This window comes from Augochlora pura, chromosome 5 (genome assembly GCF_028453695.1).
Source record: "Augochlora pura isolate Apur16 chromosome 5, APUR_v2.2.1, whole genome shotgun sequence".
Lineage (NCBI taxonomy): Eukaryota > Metazoa > Arthropoda > Insecta > Hymenoptera > Halictidae > Augochlora > Augochlora pura.
Genome location: NC_135776.1, coordinates 8,569,257 through 8,591,371, shown reverse-complemented (window position 1 = coordinate 8,591,371; position 22,115 = coordinate 8,569,257). Strand labels below are relative to the sequence as shown.

General features: G+C 32.4%; 2 protein-coding genes across 5 annotated transcripts in view; one reads left to right on the top strand and one right to left on the bottom strand.

Moving 5' to 3' along the window:
• LOC144470354 (uncharacterized) overlaps positions 1 to 22,115 on the top strand; it is a 168,150-nt gene that overhangs the window by 44,573 nt on the left and 101,462 nt on the right. The gene's annotated exons all lie outside the window — the stretch shown is intronic.
• Positions 14,662 to 17,311, bottom strand: LOC144470178 (uncharacterized). Its single transcript, XM_078181064.1, has 3 exons — positions 17,278 to 17,311; positions 16,551 to 16,676; positions 14,662 to 15,362 (listed from the first exon to the last, which is right to left on the bottom strand). Exons 1-3 carry the CDS (start codon positions 17,309 to 17,311, stop codon positions 14,755 to 14,757), a joined length of 768 nt encoding a protein of 255 aa, XP_078037190.1. The 3' UTR covers positions 14,662 to 14,754.

Genomic DNA, 22,115 nt, shown 5'->3' with positions numbered 1-22,115 from the left:
GATTTCTTAAAATAATAATTTCAACAGAATTACTTTAAATCAACCGAAATAATTTATTCAATTATCGTCGAAATTGGAAAGGAAATCAATTAAACTTGATCAATTATTCGTAATACTGTTCGTATATTATTATCCGCCGGCTCTAAACTGCTCTCGATTCGAATCACTCGCCGAAAATTAATTCGACGGCTGATAGTCCGAGTAAACGCGGTTCACCACGGTTCAATCTCGAGCCTTACAAACCTAAGAGGATTTAAGGATCTCGCGACGACGAAATATTCGCACCTGCCAACTAAACTCGCAAGTTTCGCCGCATCAGAATGCAAAGTTTTCGTTATTATCGTGGACAGCTTATGTTGTACCGTGGAATTCGGTTTCCTTATCCGAGGACAGGATTGAATCAATTGATATTCTTGTTTCTATTGGCCTACGGAAGTGTTGAGGCTTCTGTTGTGATCGCTCGCGTGGAATGAATTTTAATGCGTCAACTCTGTACTCATTTTCTGGAATTGTTGTATTTAATTGATTATATATCAATAATTATGACCTTAATAATAATTAATATTGTCGTAATATGATATTATCGTAATAATAATTAATATTGTCGTAATATGATATTATCGTAATAATAATTGATACTGTAATAATATGATATTATCGTAATAGTAATTGATATTGTTATAATATGATATATTCGTAATATTAATTAATATTATCGTAATATGATATCATCCTAATAACAATTAATATTATCATAATATTTCATCCTGATAGCAATTAATATTGTCGTAATATGATATTATTCTAATAACAATTAATATTGTCATAATATTTCATCCTGATAACAATTAATATTGTCATAATATTTCATCCTGATAATAATTAATATTGTCGTAATATGATATTATCGTAATAATAATTAATAATGCCATAATATGATTTTATCCCAATAACAATTAATATTGTCATAATATGATTTTATCCTAATAATAATTAATATTCTTATAATATGATATTATTCTAATAACAATTATTATTGTCATAGTATGATTTTATCCTAATAATAATTAATATTCTTATAATATGATATTATTCTAATAATAATTAATATTGTCATAATATGATTTTATCCTTATAACAATTAATATTGTCATATATATGTCATAATGAACAAGCGAAATATTTCATATGCTTAAGTTACCTAGGACACCCTGTATAATTGTTTAATAATTCCACATAACGCCCCACTTATCGACCAACTATCGATGTACTGCCGATGCGTCTTCGACTCATATTATCATCGACAGACCTCAATTTTGAACGATCTTAGACGCATCTTGAGACAGCGTCAAGCTTGACATTTTGTATTGGGTTTTGAAGTCATGGTCAACTGCGTACAACAAGATGGACGCTCATTGTACTTGCACGTCTCATCTAGAACTTTACGGCACGTCAGTATAAATTAACTTCCAGTGATCTGACGCCAATATTAATTAGACGACAGATGTCATTCTGTCAGTAATACGGCTTTGCAGGAATTCGCTCGTAGATAGCAACTCCGTGTGATAAAAGTCACTCGTCAGACTTTGTGCTGGAATGAGAAACATTGTTAACACGTCGAACGTCACGTTGGTCACATACAGGTGACAATGATCTTTGACCAGGTAAACAAATTCATTTTTATCGTGATCGAACTTTCACGGGATTCTCGGAACGCGGAAGAGTAGAGGTTAAGAATAAATACTTTTTGTATTATTTGTGTATTGATTTATAATAATATAGTTCAAATGACGGTAAACTATAAATGTTTAAATAATGGAATGCGGCACAGTTAAGATTGACAATAAATACTTATTTCGTCACCTATCTTCAATATAATAATGTAATTTAAGTAATGGTAAATTATAAATGTTTGACTAATAGAATGCGGCAGAATTGAGGTTAATAATAAATACTTTTTTTTCATTATATTCAATTAATGATAATATAATTTAAATAACATTAAAATATAAATATTTAATTAATAGAATGTGACAGGATTAGGGTTGACAATAAATAATTTTTCATTATTTGTATTCGATTTAAAATAATGTAGTTCAAGTAACAGCAAACTACAAATGTTTAATTAATGGAAATTAGTTACACTTAAGTTGACACTTGACATACATCGCAATTACCACAATCAGTAAATGATTTACATTCGACTATCTTCTACCCATGTTCTTCCAAGCAACTTTCTCTCGGGACGTTCTTCCACGCTCGCCAAGTCCTGAATCCTCGATAAAATTGTCTAACACAATTTTCATGGGCGATGAAATTAGGATCGTCTCCGATTCGGCTTTTCATTATTGAAATTTTACATTTTCGAACTATCGGCATTTCAGAATGATTGAAACGCCACTCGCGCGGAATTCATTTTGTCGCTTCAACAAGTAAATTTAATTTCATTTGGAATTTGAAATAGTATTAGCTACACTTAGTGTTCAATTACTAATTGAATGATTTGAAAGCATGGCAACCTCTGACCTATGTTCAGCATTATAGTCGATACATAACTGCTGCCAACACTAGCCGATTATGATACAGAAGCCGACTAACTGACTAAATTAATTTAACAAGATAGATGATTTTAATAAGCATGATATATATAGTAAAAATTGATTAATTATTTATGTTCTTTATATATATGAAGAACAAGTTATATTCATAAAGAACATGAGTAATTTTAACTTTAATTTCAACTTAGCCAATTTTAATTTTACCCTAACCTTAAAACCAAAGAAATATTCACATTAAAGTTTTACGTTTTCCATTTAGATGTTTTTCATTGACATTGTCATTACTTTGGGCATCTTAATTTGACAGCCGACTTGTTAAATTCGGTTTGATAAAAACTTTGCCCTCTGAGCTATTTCAGTTACAATAAAAATTGAAACACTATACATTCATTAACACGCTTTACAGATTGATTTATTTATTTATTAACACGCGCTCAGTTCCGCGACATGCATACTTATCGTGTTCTTTGTAACGAAAACTGCAAACTGTTGCGTGAATCATTGAATTTATAAACACGGTTGATAATGTACTTAGGATCATAATATACGTAAATAATAAGAATATAAATGGAAAAATCAGAAAATACGAAAACCGTAAATAGTGAAATACTAAATGTATACAGTGAAAAGTAATAAATATGTTGAAAAAAATATGTAAATGAGAAGTCAAAAAATAGGTGGAAAGAACACAAAAGGCAAGTAAGTACATTGATACTAAAGACATAAATAGTAGAATAATAATTGCATACGAAGAGCATAAGTGGAGACATAATAAATAAATGCAAAGAACATAAGTAGAAATAGAAGAAATATATAGAATGAAAGAGAGTAAATGTAATAAATACAAAATATAAATATAATAGATTCAAAAGACATACGATTCGCAATATGCTACTTAATATTACTTAATACTAATTAATAATATCGTTTTTATTTAATATGATATATTTAATATCAGTTCTTATTTAATATAATATATTTAATATCGTTTTTATCTAACATAATATATATAATATTCTATTTGCTTAATATAATTAATATTCTTTTTACTTAGAATAATATATCTAGTACATTTAATAATATTGTGAAGGCACAGTAACGAAGGAAAGGGTCACACTAATTGTCACTCCTACACCATATACAACTCGCAAGATATCGTATAAATAATCACGAAACAACATTCGAATTTTCAATAAAATAATCTCATCGTTTTTAACGCGAACAGTAAATCAAAAAAGAAAACTCGCGAGATTCTATAGAACAAGAATATTTGCTAACAATAAACCGTTTGATCGGGTCCAGCGGGGCGCAAAAGTCAGATGCCGCGATCGAATGCACGTGTTGAGGTGAAGCCGGAAGCGTCTATTTTCAATGGTACGTCAACCACGTCCGGCAATTCTCTGCATTAGAGACGCGCGAGTCGTAAAGACTGCGACGGTGATTTATTGCCTGAAAGCGGGCCTCTAACTCGTTCCTTAGCCTCGATTCGGTAGACACGTGTGGCCGATATCTTGGCTACGAGCTAGCTCGCAGTACATACCGATAATATCACTGAATAATTGTAATCGAACTTATCGCGCCGTACGATCGATCGAGATATGCTGCGATCGCTGCTGTCTCTAATTATAATTACTTAATGGATTAATTCGAGAATAGGTAATTAATTTATGTAGCATCGTAATAAGACGAGCGGTAGGAGGTGAGGACAATGTTGCTTTTAACCCTTTGGATTCGGGTGGTGACTTTGAGGCATCACTAAAACTGTTCTATCTAAAATTATTTTCCCAAAATAATTTCTATACTAACAAAGTTTAGATTAAAAAAATTCTTAAAAGTAAAACTGTTGACATGAGCCACAAGAAATAATTTTATATGTATAAAATAAATGCTAGAAGCTTATAATAAATGTTAAACTTATTTTTAGTCCTTATTTAGTCCTTATCCTTCAAGAAGCAATACATTTTATGACATAAAATGGAAATACTGTAAGCCAGTTATTTTAGATTTAGAGTTGAAATGGCTTCGAGTGCAAAGGGTTAAGACATTGTAGGGGCCAAAAGACGCGACGTCAAAGGGTGCAAACGGCGTCCGTTGTTGCAATGGCAATATTTTAACAACAAAGATCGGCTAAAATTTATTTTCGTCTTTTGAAAGGGGGCGCAGAGTTATTTTAAAAGTCGAGGAGTAAAAGAGTCTAAGAGTTGTCGAGTTGTTGTATCTTCAGTTTCGATATTTTTTCTATTAATTATTCTATTATTTATATACATATTCCTTTAATATATTTCAAGTTAATTACATAGTAGTTTAGTCTGAATACTATTCCTGGTAATAAGTATCTATTTAAAAGCAACACTAACTACTTCGCTTGAAATAACCAAATTGTTTGCAGCTAAAGTGCTGAGATATAAATGTTAAAGTCTAAGTAACTTAATTGTTTCGAATTGCTATAATTTTATAAATATTTTGGAACGCAAAGTAGCTCATTTGTATTACAAAACTGTAAAACAAAGGATTTATTGGAGGAACAGGAAAACTGTCCCAAACGCTGTAGTCCCAACTGTATTGATTCAGCGAATGGAACCAGTTCACAGCTGATCTGATAAGCGTAGCTTATCACATTATCAGGACGAATGACACGTGGGATATAGTGAATGCACGAACGATGAGTCACGACATGCAGGTATCCTTTATTTCCAATATAGTTGATATTTACCTTCGAACAATGGACCAGTTTTGCAATTGTACCACTGGCAATATTTTCAATTATTTTCAGCTTTAATTATCGGTTTTTTAAAACATATTTACGAAGATACTCTTTGTAGATCATCATTTTGTTTTGTTGCCATTTCTTTATTTTATTATCATCACTTTATTTTCTTGCCATCATTTTATTTTATTATTATTTTATTTTCTTGCCATCATTTTATTTGATTGTCATAATTTTATTTTATTGCCATCATTTTATTTTATTTTTATTATCTTATTTCAGTGCCATCATTTTATTTTATTCACTCGTCAAATATAAAGTAATTAAGCGGTGATCTAAACGCTCTGGGTAAAAATGACCCGGTCACAGCGTTCGATGAGTTAATCCTGTGAAATATTGTTCAGCTTAGCAACGTAGAACAGTTTGACGTATCGGTAACAACGTGATCGATTCGAGTCGCGATAATCTCGAACATTATTGATCCCGCCAAACTGCATGTTTCGCTTAACCATTATTTATACTTCGTAAAATAATAAATGTGTAATCAAATTAGTTCCTTTAGCAATTTATTATGGCAAAGTATCACTCTTGTTGCAAAAATGTTTGCAGAACAATGGTTTACAGTTGCAGTAGTTTTCTGTGCGAGATAAAGCTGTAGATCACGCTATAAATCATAGTGTAGATCATGCTATAAAATCATAGTGTAGAACGCACTGTAAATCATAGTATAGATCATATTGTAAATCATAGTATAGATCATAGTAGCCTACACCATTTATTCAATCGTTACAATCAAATCTCAATTATCCGAAACGTCAATATTTGTATTTTTTCTGTATAAATATATTTAATCCTTTCCACTCGAGGATTACGAAGCGGAGCCATTTTAAAATCACCATTGTCTCAATTAATGGCTCTATTTCAATCAATTTTGAATGGCTCTCTTGCGAAGCTAACGAGTGCAAAGGATTAAATATATGTATAATGGCGTAAATCAGATTTTCCTAGTCATGAAAAATAAAGAGTGTTAATGTTTACTAACATTTGTATTGTTTAATGACCAAATGTCTGTAAAGCTATATTAGTAATTAAGATAGTTACTGTGTAAATTATTTTGAATTTAGTCAATTTATAGTTTATATAACTTTATAATTATTAATATTTGTATGGCTTTATAATAATTGTTATTTATATCACTTTATAATTTATTTCGTATGTAAATATACATTTTAAGACACTTACGCCACTATGATTATAACTCATTCATGTGTAAATAATGCAACGTAAATACAGTACCACCTATCACACCTTCATTTTATCATTTAAATAATCACTTATTATTTTCCATAGGCTTTATACTAAGACTGATAATTTTCTTATTTAGAAATGAAAAAGAAATACGCATAAAAAATTAAAAGTTTACGTATTTATCAACCTTGTAACTAACATATAATAAAAATAATTTTTAAATCAAATAATTAGTAATTTCGCAGGTTACGATATATTTATAAAATAAATACAAATAGAAAATGATAAATTCATATATTTATCAACCTTATAACTAGCACTTTACAAAGGTAGTTTTCAAAGCAAGTAATTAATAATTTTACAGGGTACGATATATTGATAAAATGGATAAATATATAAAATTAAAAATCCACATATTTATCAAGCTGACAACCAACACATTACAAAGGTAGTTTTCAAAGCATGTAATTAGTAATTCCGCAGAGCACGATATCTTTGAAAGGAAGTTCCTTTATGGAAAGACCCGGCACAAAAGTTGCAAATATACCTTGTTTTCTTTCTTTCCAGTGAAAAGAGATAAAAATGAGAAATCTCGTTGCCGTTCTTCTACGTCTCACAGCATTGAAACAGAAGAGAAATCTCGCGAGCGGCCGTTTTAAGCGTCGAAATTACCGAAATAGTAAGGATTCTTTCATTCGAAGTGGTTGAATAAATATCTTAATTCAAGCATACGGTACGATAAACAATTCTCGCAGCAACGTGGATACGTTTCGTTCGCGGTTACCGCGAAATCGTTCCAGCGTTACAGTTCTCGTAGCTTACGTTTTACGAGTTACGATCTAATCTGTCTTACACCTGTTTTTCGCCGAAGCAATTTCCATTGGGCGTCGAATTACCTATTTTTCTGTCCGCTTTGTTCCCTTCTCGGTGTCCGCTGCAAATAGAAATACAATCCGCGGACAAGTAATAATATCGATTACAATTCCGTTCTATTAATAACTTCTGTCGCAAACTTAATCCCGCCATGCATGTGTACTAATAATAATTGAAATTAGGAATAGCGTGTAACATATATTATAATAATGAACAAGTCTATGGAAAATTGCAATTATACTGTTGTGATGTAATTAAAAATAAATAATTTCGTAGAACGTGAATAATTAAAAATAATTTTGTGCGATGTCAATGATATAATCGAAACAGAAAAAAGCTGTATTTAGTATCTATATCGTTGCCCATACTGAACATCATCCAGCGCTATAGTTTTTCGAGTTTTGTTTATAGGATATTTATTATAAATAAGTAACTGTTACATCGCGTAAATTAGAAACATTAAACAAATTTTATATTACCAATGCATTGCTTTCGTCTTATTAAAAGTAGAAAACTAGGAATGAAACTTGAATGAAAATGATTATTGTTGCTAATAATTGATGTTAACAATTTTTATTCCGTATATATTTATATCTTTTTTCCATTTAATCAACTTATTTTTATCTTAATTGCATAAAATCTGTTGTCCATTTTAAAAAGAGTACTTAAAATTGAAAACAATAAAATAAGTAAACAAATTCAAGATTACCAACGAATTGCCTTATTAAGTAATGGGAACAATTTTTATTTTGCAAAGTGAATTGAGCTAAACCTCAAAGAATTTAGTTTAGAATTTAATTATATCACATTCATAAATTTAACATTGGAATTCAAATGTTTGAATAATTCAATGTAGAAACAAAACGATCGTATACGCGAGAAATAGAAGAATTAACATTTGCATAGAGTAAATACGTAAAAATTCTTACGATTCCTGCACACATATGAATCCCTCGTGGAATTTAATCTTTCTTCAAGGAATCGTTGAAGCAAAAATAAAGCCGCGCGTATCAAATTCTGTCGCGGGGGAAAAGGGCGCAATTCAAAGGCGAACAGCATATAATATGAAGCATTTAATATCTTTAACGCCGAGACAGCTGGTGTTGCATGAAACCCACTCGTGCGTTAACACACGTTGACGCCGGCGCCGATATTCACGGTTTTCTCTGCGAGACGGCGCCCGAAATTTACAAAGAAAATTAAACAGTTATGTTAAGTTTATAATATTTAATTGTTACGTTTTTACTGTCCAATAAAATTATAAATTTAAACTATCCAAAATAACATAAACCTATTTTGTACCACCTATTTTGTTAAAAAGATTAAATAATTATGTTAAGTTTATATGATAATATTTAATCGTTATGTTTTTACTATCTAATAAAATTATAAATTTAAACTATCCGAAATAACATAAAACGATTTTGTACTACCTGTTTTGTGGAAGAAATTAAATAATTATGTTAAGTTTGTAATATATAATTATTATGTTTTTACTATTTAATATCTGTTTATAATGTTGAGATAAAATAACATAAACCTATTTGAATCACCTATTTTGTAAATATAAGCAAAAGAAACAAATATTAGTTAAATCTTCCTACAACCATTGTACAAAATTTTCTATTACAAATACATTGCTACAGTGTTATCAGTAGCCTGTGGATTTTTATGCAAAATAAACATTTTCTAAGTTTCTTGAAAAAGATGAAACTTAAGTAGATATACATGTATTTTGTTATTTGATAACTTGAGGAACTGGAAATTGGTGCGATAATATTTTTAAATTTGTGATGATTCGATGACAACGAAAAACGTACATGCTGTGTTTCTTAGCTCATAAATTAATCAATATATATTACAGGTAAACCGAATTCTATAATTGTTAAGTAAAAAAAAAACCGCGGGAAGTAATGAAATAAATAAAAATCACTAGGCACACTATATATTGATTTAACAGCGATCATTGAATTGATTTTGGCATCTAGAGTTTAGCCACTTAATAAATCATCGTCTCCGTAGCTGAGCCCCCGAGTTTGAATTGCGGTCATTTGCAATGAAATTATCGTTTCAGGTTTTCGAATTGAAATTAGCCTTTCCATATGTTGGCCATCTTTTAATGATTCTCTGGCATCCAGAAATTATTTATGCCGCAAGAAAACATTTAACCGACTTAAACAAGCACCGTCATACACTTACTGCACCAACTTGAATGCTTCTGATGCACTTTTACCAAGTCCTGCGTTCAATTTAATAACTTCTTCTGGTTCCATGATACAATTTCAATGTCAATCAACCTATTATACTATAATAAAGTGTCACGTGACGAACATTCCATACATAATTTAATAAATATGATTCTATAATGATTATATAATATTTAATTTACTATAATATGACTATAGTAATTTACTATAATATAATTGTAATAATTTACTTTAATATGACTGCAATAATTTACTATAATATGACTGCAATAATTTACTTTAATACGACTGCAATAATTTACTATAATATGACTGTAATAATTACCTGTAATATAATTGTAATAATTTACCATAACATAACTGCAATAATTTACTAAATAACTGCCAATCATTCTTTTCAAATCGAAACAAAATTTAAATTGTCACAAACATCTGGGAATGAAAGTAAAAATGAAGACGATCAGGATACAAATATCCTCTCGTTCCATCAAGGAAATTATCGAAGACGAAGAAATGGTAATGAACGCACTTCCCAAAGAAATCGCAGTGGAAGGGGTTAAAGACTTAGCCGGGTAGAACTGTCACAACTTTCTCATTTATCATTCAATTGGCATGTACTTAGGTGCGTTAGACAGACAAATGGTCCAGCTTTCTAAAGATGCTAATGCTCGAGAAATATCGCTATTACTTGCTGAGATATGGGGATAGTGTTAAAATTAATTATCACACACACATCCACACACATAAATGTGTACAAATCGACCTTTAACCTCTTAAGAACGATGCGCCACTATAGCGACTTTCACGGATGTTTCGTGCTTTAAGTTATATCATGCCAGATTATATTATTAATTAATAAAGTAAATTATTAAAGTCAAAGTACGTGTACTATATCTTTCAGAAAAATTATAATTTAATCGTCATCATTGCAGTGCTTTGTCGTCTACGCGTAATTCACGTCGAACACTGCCACACTAAGAATCAGTCTCGCGCAAAAATCAACGGTGCTAAATCCTTTGCACTTTAGGCCATTATGAGCCTAGATCTAAAAAAGCTATTTTACTTGAAATGAATAATAATTTTAAGCTTTTTTGCAACATATAACATAAATATTACGCAATATATAATTAATCAAATTTAATAATAAACGGGGGCGAAATTTGATCTTGACGCCTATTGGCGCCTACAGTACCGGGAAGCCAACGTGTGTCGGACACCAATAGGCGCCAACAGTAGTCAAAGGGTTAACCAGTTGCATTTCCATTTTATCGTCGATTCCGTCAGGTATTTTTGATGTTAAAGCTGCGCCTCGTACAGGTAGGCCTGTCGAAGGAAATGTTGACAAAAGCACAGAAATAATCGAAGTTGACCAGCATGTTAGCAGTCGTTGCATCGTCCCGGAGCTAAAGATCGACCATGAAACGGTTTCAGACAATTTCCACAAAGCTGAATTTAAAAAGGAGCTCGTCGTTTGGGTGCCACATCAATTAACACAAAAAACTATGATGGTTCGAATTTCCATCTGTGATGTCTTGGCCAAACGGAATGAGATCGACCCATTCCTAGAACGCATGGTGACTGGGGATGAGAAATGGATCACATACGACAACATTATGCGAAAACGTTCATGGTCAAAGCCTGGTGAAGCAGGTGAGACGGTGGCCAAACCAGGACTAACAGCCAAGAAGGTTCTGCTGTGCATTTTGTGGGACTCGAAAGGAATCATTTATTATGAGTTGCTTCCATATGGTCAAACACTAAATTCGGATCTCTACTGTCAACAACTGGACCGTTTGAAGCTAGCGATTGACCAGAAACGGCCAGAATTGGCCAACAGGAGAGGTGTTGTGTGCCATCAAGCAACGCCAGGCCACACACGTCTATAGTGACTCGTCAGAAAATTCAGGAACTTGGCTGGGACGTTTTGATGCATCCACCATATAGTCTAGACCTGGCACCAAGCGATTACCATGCTTATCTTGCATTGCAAAACTTCCTCAGTGATAAGAAATTGGCATCGAGAGAAGATTGTGAAAGTCGATTACAAGAGTTTTTCGCTAATAGAGGCCAAGACTTCTACGAGAGAGGCATTATGAAGGTACCTTTAAAATGGCAACAAATTATAGAACAAAACGATGCATATTTGACCCAAATCGGGCAATCGGAAACATGTTAAATAAAGTCTCGAAGTTCACGTAAAAATAATGGATTTCTTTCTCCCCAACCTAATATTTGTATTACATACAAATGAACATAATTTATACACAAGACAGTCGACACATCTGAGAAAATCGTCTCGTCCTGCTGCCTCACTTGGTCGGAGAAGTCATCGTCCGCTAAGGGTTAAAAGATTAGCTCATACGCGTTGACTCATGCAACACCATGGTCGCACTTCTCTTCCCTGATCCGCGGGTGTCGCGTTATAGTCGCTTCTGTCTTAGCCGGTCAATTCCTAACCGTTTGTCGGGCGTGTTGCCGGAATATTTCCGGCGAGCCCGTTACGTTGCCGGCTTCTAGACAACAATAACGAGACAATGCAACCGTCTCACTGTATGAATAATTCCCGTCGCGCGGCGCCGTTTCGCAATTGGCAGAGCTCGCGCGAGCGCGCGACGAAATCGGCGCGACGCGCGGCAATGGCGTGCGTTCCCCTCGAACAATACCATTGCCGGACTTCGAACGAGTCGCGGCGCCGCGCGTTATTGCTGAGCGCGCGCGGGAAAACAAGCGAAAGTGATGGAATTCTAAATGCATGGGAAAGTCCTGACAAAGGAGCCGTGAATTAGCCGCACGAGACATTTAAATTGGGTCGCGTGCGATTGCCCTTGAATCTGAGAGAAACGAGAAGTTCGAGCCGGTGATACAATAGGCGCGGCTAGACAATGAAAATGTTGCGATTTCTTTGAGGTAATAATAGGATATGCAAATTACGAACAAACTGTGATAGCAATCGTTTCGGCGATGACGTGTGTGCGAGAATAGGGGAGATTGGGGACGGGTTAACAGAACAAGGCGGTGATAATGTATTAAAATACCTTGAAATATATGACAGGTGTTAACCCCTTGCCGTATTTTAACGAGTCAGACTCGCTATGAAGATTTCTAGTAACAAGCTATTAGGTATGAATGTTCATCCGTTCCTTTAAGTAGGAATGAAATTTTACTCTCTTGTCACCAATATTTAAACATTCAAGTAAACGTGTGCGCACGATGAATATAAAATTCTCTTCTCTTTTAAGAAATTAGTGCGATCGAAAAAATTCGAATTATAGCAATTGTAAAGGAAATGGTACGGCTAGGGGTTAATGCACCCTTCGGATGTACAGGGTGAGGCATTTAAAACAGGCCAGCTAAATATGCTGCAACTAAATATAATTTGCTTACTTTTAATGATAGAGAAAAAGTGACAGGTTCTTTGATTTCGAGGGCCACTTTTAGAAAAGATTCTCAATGTAAAATCGAAGGAATTTTTAAAAAAGGAATTGAACAACTTTGCTTATACGCTGGCAAAAGGTATTAAGAAATTATGGAAATTATTTTGTTGATTAAAATGCAGGCTTTCTATAGTAAATAAATGTTTTTCGCCAACAAAGAAAAATTTTGATTACTTTTTGGTTTACTTAATATATTGTAATAGAGCCTTTTGAGACAATGACTTATGAATTAAGGTAAATTATTTACACCGAGCCTGTTTATTATTAAATACTACTAGAAAATTTTGTGAAAGTTATGCAGAAGTTGGAAGAAAATTTCGCAGAGAATGTGGAAGAGAAAACTGTGTAACGAACATGCAAATCAAAAGAATAATTAAAAAATTGAAAGAAAGTGCTTCATTTGCAGATAAAATCAGTAAATAACTGCATTATCGTGGCGTTCGTTTTGAAGAAGAACTTACGATGATGTCGTTCACCTACATGCTTACATAACCACTTTTTTTAATTACACAAAATTGTTTAATTATTCATGTGATTTGCATATTTGATGGATAGTTTTCTTTTCTATACTCTGAACGAAATTCTCGTACAACTTCTGCATAACTTTTGTCTTTATAATCGTTTTTAATAATAGACAGGAGATGTTGCATCGAATATCTCCCAATTTTTGTTCACCGCAGTTGAAATGTTAAATAATATATGGTAATCTAGTATAAGAAAACGACGCGAAATTTAAAAGCAACACTCAGAAATTGACACCCTTTAATATTTTATTAATAACATGGATATACTCTGATGCATAACAATATCGTAAGTAATTTGTCTTTATTACAAAATATTTATTTTACAACAATTAGCATTTATTACAATAAGACTATAATGCATATAATAAAATCTTCAAGTAGAATATACATAATAAAAACTTACAAGTAGTATACACATAACGAAAACTTAAAATTACAATTCATATGTTATCTGAAACTGAAGCATATTTAAAACATAAAATTGTAATACATACATTTATTAAAAATTAGAGCTAAATCGAATGAGACAAGAAACTGAGGGAAAAGGTGTAACAATGTATTAAAAATTATGAATAGAAAATATATACAGGAATAAATGGGCAAATATGGTTACTAATAATTATTTGAAATACTTCAGATTTTATATAAAATTATCTTATTTTATATAATTATATTATATAAAATATAAATTATATTATTATTGAATTCTATTCATATAATTTTATATTCCTTCAATTTTTTTACTTCAATTATTCCGCACAATCACACAAATCAAATAAATTACTCGGCATAAGAATTCTTACATTAATTGAAACCGAAGTTAATAACAATTAATCAGAATTATAGAATTAATAAGAACCGAAGACAATATAAGAATTAATAAAAATTCTTAAATTAATTGTAACCAGAATTAATAAGAATTAATTCAATTAAGACAATTAAGACAATTCTCGAATTAATTATTTGAACATCAACTGAATATTATTAAATTAAATTGCACTTAACTAATTGTAATTATACACAAATAAACTAATTGTACTTAGAATAGGTCACGTGTAGTCTGTACAATATAATCTGTCCGTTGCTCGTTAACTCGCGCCGGCGGGGAACAACAATTTATAATATTGCACTTGCATAGCTGAAGGGTACGCGAGCGGTCTCTCTCGAGTTTCAGCATGTCGACAATATGTATAACGTTGTTGTTTATTGAGGATATCTAGCGGAATGCGAAGGTACAGACGCGGACGTTGTAGGAATATACGACGTCGAGGGCGAGGCTAAGTACTTCCCTTCGATTTCGTTCACCAAATTAAACACTTTCGTTTTCACATAGTGCTGTTCGACAGGGGAGAAATGTTTCACCGTGTCCGCCATTAATTTGAAAAAGTGGTCTATCGGTTGAATGTTCCTCTCCTCTTCTTGCTTCTCTAAAATATATTTCAGTAATGTTTCGATGGCGTCCCCCGACGACGACGTCCCACCCATCGTCTTTCTTCTCTTCTGATGGATCAGTGAGTTGGCGCCGTCATTTTCGGATTCGATATCCTCGCTGTCCATTTGCAACAGTAAACTATCTTTAACGTCTCGCTCCGCGTCGCCTTCTGTCCCTATCGGAATGTCGTTCTCCTCGTTCGTTATCGAAGATGTACGTGGTCCCTCGCTGTTGATGTGATCCGATAAAAATAACATCTGATCGTGATAACGCCACTTCATTCTGAATTTTCCTGTCGGCTCCTCGTTCATTCTTCTTTTCGTCTTCGCCAAGTACTTTCTGTATTGGCCTCGCAGTGACTCCCACCGTGTTTTCGCACCTGTAATTGAGAAAACGATGTTTTTCATGAATCAGGTAAAATGAAAGTATAATGGAAGTAATATTGATCTTTCTCTAGGCTGACAATAATAAATTCAATAATAAATAATATACATATATAATAATGTATAATAATAATATATAATAGTATGTAATAATAAATAAATTTTTGGTTAATATTAAAGTTCGTTATACTTTTGAAAGATTTCAGGTATTGTTTTGGCCAAGGAAGAAATAAACGAACTATAGTTAAATATGATATTCCAACCCTATCTAGGTGGGTGTTGTTAAAAATAGTAAATGGACTATGTTAATTCTAGATGGAAATAAAATTTTATTATAATAGATTTTTAATAGAAATTTTAAATTCTAGCAGACTTTTAATATAAAATATAATTATAAATATTCCTTAAGAGAAGTTTTAATTATTATGGACCTTTTCGTGGGAACTGTAATTATAATAAGTTTTTAATAGATAAATAATAAATGTATAGATAAAAATGTTTTTAACGAATTTTGAAACATCGATACACTGACACTCGCATAGAAAATTTATAGATTTAGCAAAGAAAAAAAAATAGCTAAAATACTAAAACTTAATAAAACAAAGTACTATTTATTTTCCTTTATATCTCCATAATAAAGCGCATTAATTCGCATACTCCATATAACATTTCCTCTTTCTTTTAGCCCCTTTTTTAAGCTCTCGCCATTTGGCGGGAAAATCCGGGACACCCTGTACCTTCATACGCAAAATTGACGTTGCTCTAATTAGCTTTTATATATACACAAATGAACGTATCGACGACATTAAACATCTCGTATATTAAAAAGTCCGAGCTCTCTATAATCTATACAGAAGATACCTTGTTCCCAGGTCCACCCGTTATATACAATAGGTTGCTTGCCGGCCGTGGCGGAAAGTGGGGTGCCATGCTCACATGCGCGCGGTCACGGACGCGTAGCTGTACGCAGCGTCGTCGTAGTGGTAGCTGAAGTTTTTCACGAATATCTCAGAAACTTTTGGTTTCCGCCGAAAGTGATTACTACATTTTCTGTTAGGCATCTCGAAACGTGTAGAACGACGTGTGTTACGTTGCAGAAGCTTTTCGGCTGGAAGCGCGGCGGTAAAGTTTCGCAGCCGTATAAAGATATACGCTATTCGCATCGAATTCGTGTCTTGACTTACCGTATTGGCCTATCGCTTTCTCGATTTCAAGCCAGACGCTTCTTTTGTAATTATTGTCGCTGTAACGGGGCGACTGTAGATCGTACAAGCCGGGCTTGCTTTTCACCAATTCGATCAACATTTCGTCTGAAAATTACAAATTCGAAACGCTATTTAATTTCATTACCTGAATGAATCTTATTATAGAATTTATATTTTATCGTATAATGTGAGCATATTTGTTAAATAAATATTACAATAAAATTATTCTTATAATATTTCATTTTTATTGTATTTATTAAATGAATATCAAAGAAAAACAAATCTGATAATATTTAATATAAACGTATTTTTTAATCGCGATAAAGTAAATCTCACAATATTTAATCTATAAATATTTTTCAAATGAATATTTTTTTAGAATTATTTACAATAAAATCATTCTTGCAATGTTCAATTTGAATTTATTTTTTAATTACACAATGAAACGAATCTGAAAATATTGAATTAAATCGTGTATTATAAATTAATATTATAATAAAACTTTACAGTATTTAAAGAAAACTTCACTGTATTTAATTGAAAAGGCTCTTAAGGGATTGTATAATAGAACGAATCTCATAATATTAACTATCTGTAATTTCGTCGATATTAATTATAAGTAGAATTACGACAATAACAACAATGATTACGTGCGTGATTAACTGTGAGCATGATCGCCGCGGTATTAAGTATAAGTGTGATTTACCTCTTTTGAAAGACCACGATCTTTCGGTTTTCATAGTGTCCATAAGAAAATTTCTCTACAGCTTGCGCAGTTTCTTTTGGATTGCTTGTTTGCTTGAAAAATGACCGCTCGCGGGCTGACGCTGGAATGAATAACAGCAAACTGGCGGTTGAGGTCGTGCCAGGCCGGTCTCGCTCCGCTAAAATGGTCGTTGGGATTGATCGGAGGTATACCGTGACTGGCACGGAGCGGGAGCTGCGCGGCTGTTGTTCGACCAACCAGACGCGAGAGTAGGGTAGAACAGGGCCGGCTCATAATATAAGGAGAGCCCTTCGAATGAAGAAATAAAATAAATATTAGAAATTGGTTATTAATCGATCAAGTGTTGGGAAAATAGATTTAACAATTTAACAAATTGAGACGACAAGATGTCGACTAGAGCAGCGAGTTTAAATTCCAAAAGCGGAAGCAAGCAGCTCTAATCCATCATATGGAACATGAACGAAATGTATATAATGAAATAAAGTAGAAGAAGAAACACTGATGGTAACAAGGGAAACTATGTTGTCGATAATTATCTTTTCATGCAAAAAAATAGTATTCGCTTTGTACAGGGTATATGTATCTGTATTTAAAATTTTAAGGTACTAACGTTTGAAATTTTAATCCCTCATTTTTCTATTTAATAACGTTTGTTTCTTTTTTATATTCCGCAGCTTCTTTAATTTGTGATTTTTTTTTTTATATAATCGAGACTTTTTGATTCTACGGTTCAATTACATTAAATATTTTATAGCCAGGTCGTTCTCAGGTATATTCCTCAGAATAATGCCCTATATTACTTCATACGAAAGAAAAAAAACACTAAAAATATTATATAATATTATATATGTAGCGTATAATAAATAAATTTACTTAGAATAAGTAATGTTACGATAAATATATGTATCGAATAAATTCTCCATATATCAATATTATTATATTGTTATATCAATATATCAGTATATCAATATTATTACATTATTGTATCATTATATGAATATATCAGTCCATATTATAAATTTTCCATATAATATTTTGAGATCTAAAAATTTGGATATTTAATATGTTCGATGATGTTAAAGATCAAGAATTTTACAAGATATCGAGTACATCATCTTATCCTAATTCTTCAAAAGAAGATAATACAATATTAAGAATATCAAGATAATACAATATTGATATTATTTTCAACCCTTCTATAAACTCTATTATTACGCTAAAAATTTACGTCCATAAATTCCTGCCAATACATTACTTTTTCTATATTATATTTGTATAAATGTGACGCTACTACGATAATGTTAATGTAGTAAATAACATACACACAATAGAAAGTCTCACTAACAATACAAAAGTTTCACTAGAGCATCTAGTGAGCTATATCAGAAGTAAACTTTTAAGATCGCAAGAGTTGCGACGAAGTCGATCCATCTTTCCTTTCTACACCGTACCGAAAGTATAGACAAAAGCTCTAAATTATGCTATAAACTGTTATACATTTTTCAGTGGTAATGGGTATTTTAAATTTAGAATTTAAGTAGCACGGAAATCAACTGCCTCGACAGGTACTCGAACCTTTTAACGCGGCGAATACAAAATTAGAATAGATTTAATAAAGAGCCATCGAGACGAGCATTATAATAAATAAAATATCAAATTAGCAGAGTCTTATCAATAGACTGTGCATTTAATACGTTTATGGCAAAAGTGGATGAAGGATGAACTCAAATTCTTTTATAATTTTTATTATTTTTGTTCCTTCTATTTTTATTGAAGTTTTAAGTAGTTACGTGCTTCTGAAAGTTATATACTTTGACCCTTTTTACTAAATTATATATTTGATAAAAGTGTTGTATTTAGAGAAAATATGAAGAAAATTAAACATATACTGTATAATTACAATAACACTTTTCAAAGTGCAATGGCTGCAATAGTTAAATCGTAAAAAATGATTTCTGAGATTATTTTAAGCTATTTCTTCCTGAGCGAAAATACAATCCGCGGCATCGTTTATGAGTTATTAACGAAAAACGGTGACCAATGAGAGACGAGCTCAGCCGCTGCATGGTATCTCGTCTCTTATTGGTCACTCTTTTTCGTTAATAACTCGTGAACGATGCATCAGAGAGAATTTTTGTAAAGTAGAAAAGTGTTTCAAATAACCTCAGGAATTCCTCATTTTACAATAACAAGTGATTTTTGGTACATCCGGTTTGAAACCATTCTAATCGATGATAATTCGAATATTTCTTGAGACTATTATACATTACCACAGGCTTTCTCCATATTCTAAGAAGATAATAAAGTAAAACTTCGAAAAACTAACCTCTCAAGCGAGTAATCTTAACCCATTGCACTCGAATGGCGACTTCGAGACACCACTAAAATTATGCTATTATGTTGCAAAATAATTTTTGTAACAATAAGGTTTAGATTTAAAAAATTATCAAGTAGTAAAACTGTTGGTAGGAGTCACAAGAATAAATTTTCTATGCACAAAAATTTATTTTGTTAAATAGAATGGAAATACCACGAACCGAAAAAATTATTTCAGATTTACAGTTAAAATGGCTTCGAGTGCAAAGGGTTAATACTATTTCTATTATTAATACTAATCTAGCTATTTTTATTATTACAAGCTATTTGTAATTCTTTGATTTAGCTTCATTAATATTTCTTTATCATTAATGTTAATTTATCTTCATTCATACATGTATCCTATGAAAACGAGTCTGAACCATCATTATAATGCAAAGGGTTAATGACAAAGCAATAACGACAGCTCTATAGTCAGAAAGAAGCATTTTAACACGAAGATGAAGACTCGTCGCTTTGCTGAGAGAGGATTGTAATTTCGATTGTAAACTTCGCTTTTCATGTAACTATCGCGATAATTAGTCCGCATCTTGTATTTACCGATCTACGAACAAAGCGATGTTCACAAGAGGAGCCGTCAAAATGAATAATTCTCTTTGTTCGGGCGCGAAGTAGATCAGCCCGCGAGTGCACGGCAAAGTTTGCTCTGCATCGCCTGCCGCGGATAAACAGCCGAAGCAAGGCGTCATTGTTCAATGACAAATAAACTGAAAGAGTATGGTAACGGAGCATCCATTGTTGAAAAAGGCGAGACAAGGCCGTGGGCTCATCATTGAGTAATTGGACAGCGGTATTTGCACCCGTACCGATATATTCGTATTCATAGCCATGCCTCTCTCATGCAATGCTCCTCATGGAATAATAGCTCGAAACGATTTCAAGCCCGATGCTACGCTCCCAGCAACAACACGCGTCATTAAATAGTGGGCCAATTTGAAAATAAGTCCGGTTTGTTTGCCGCCGCGCTGATGGGATGTTTATAAACTGGACGCGTCGTCGCTCGGTTTTGTCATTAGAGAAAACTTCGCTTCAACGGAGGTGAAATTAACGAGCGCCGAAGTTTACGCGAATTAAACGTGTCCGTTCGATTGTTTCGCGACTGTTGCGAACCAAGATGGCCGACAACGTGCGTCGGTGAAATTTTAATTATTAACTTTGCCTTGTATTAGGATGGAAATGGTAATTAATTTGTTAAGAATTTGTGTAGCGTTGCGAATTAATAGATCTGGGTCAGATTTACTCTGCGACACAGATATAAAGGATGAAAGGTTCTAAGTGCAAATGCTATTCCTTTAATTGTTACAATTTTTTGTTTTAATTATATTTTATTCTTTTAGCAATATTTTAGTCTTGTTCAATATAATTATATATATATATATATATATATAAAATATATATATTATATGTATATACTATATATATATATATATTCATCTGGCATATGCGTTTACATGTCGATGAACAATTTGTGAATACTTGTTGCTATCTATTCTTCCACTATTAACAAAAATTATGCTTAATTTCCACCATGTTTCCAATTATTATATTTTAAAATTCTCCAAATTACAAAGTTGTTATTTTTGGAAAATGATTGAATAAATTCCTTAATCTAAGTATACATTATAACAGAATTATAGCAGAAGAAGAAAGGTATGACTAAATACTGGTTTTCCCTATCGTTGCCGTCAGTTCCCTCATATGTCACATGACTCCATCCGTGACGTCACGGACGACCAGCTGAGCAGAGAGGGGCATAATGCAGCGTAGCAGGCCGACGCGTCCTAACCAATCATAAACCGGAGAACATCCCTGGCAACCGTACTGCCATCTACCCCTACTCTCTCCTCCACTGCTCATCCATGACGTCACGGATGAAGTCGCGTAACATTTGAGGGAACGCTGATTTTTTCGTCGCTCTAAAGCCATATATAATACGTTGATTATTCTTAGGGCTAGCTAGATTTAGCGTTAACATTATTATTAACACAAGATAAAATAACTGATTTCTCGTATTAAAATAATAATAAAAATTAAGTCATTTCCATAGGGAATTATTAAAAATTACATTATTTAAATAACTACTAAAAACTGAACAAAATTAAAGTAAATTCGATCTCTTCGCTTCTATAAAGCAATGCGTACCAATTAATTTTATTGTTCGTTAGATTTATTGTTGAAAAATAGTTTAGATTATTTTAAAAATAGTTTAAGCTATTTTAAAAAGTGTCGAAATATTATCTCCGATAATCCACAAAAATAAATAAGTAAAGTAATGGCACAGAAATCTGTCATTTATTTATCCCTAAGCAGCCCAATAAAATCCAACATGTCACCAACATAATCTCGAAACGAATAAATCTTCGAAAAGCGACTAAAGCGCTCGTAAAAATCTTATCGCATGATTAAAACAAGAGATCCGTGCGGCGTTACATAATATCGCT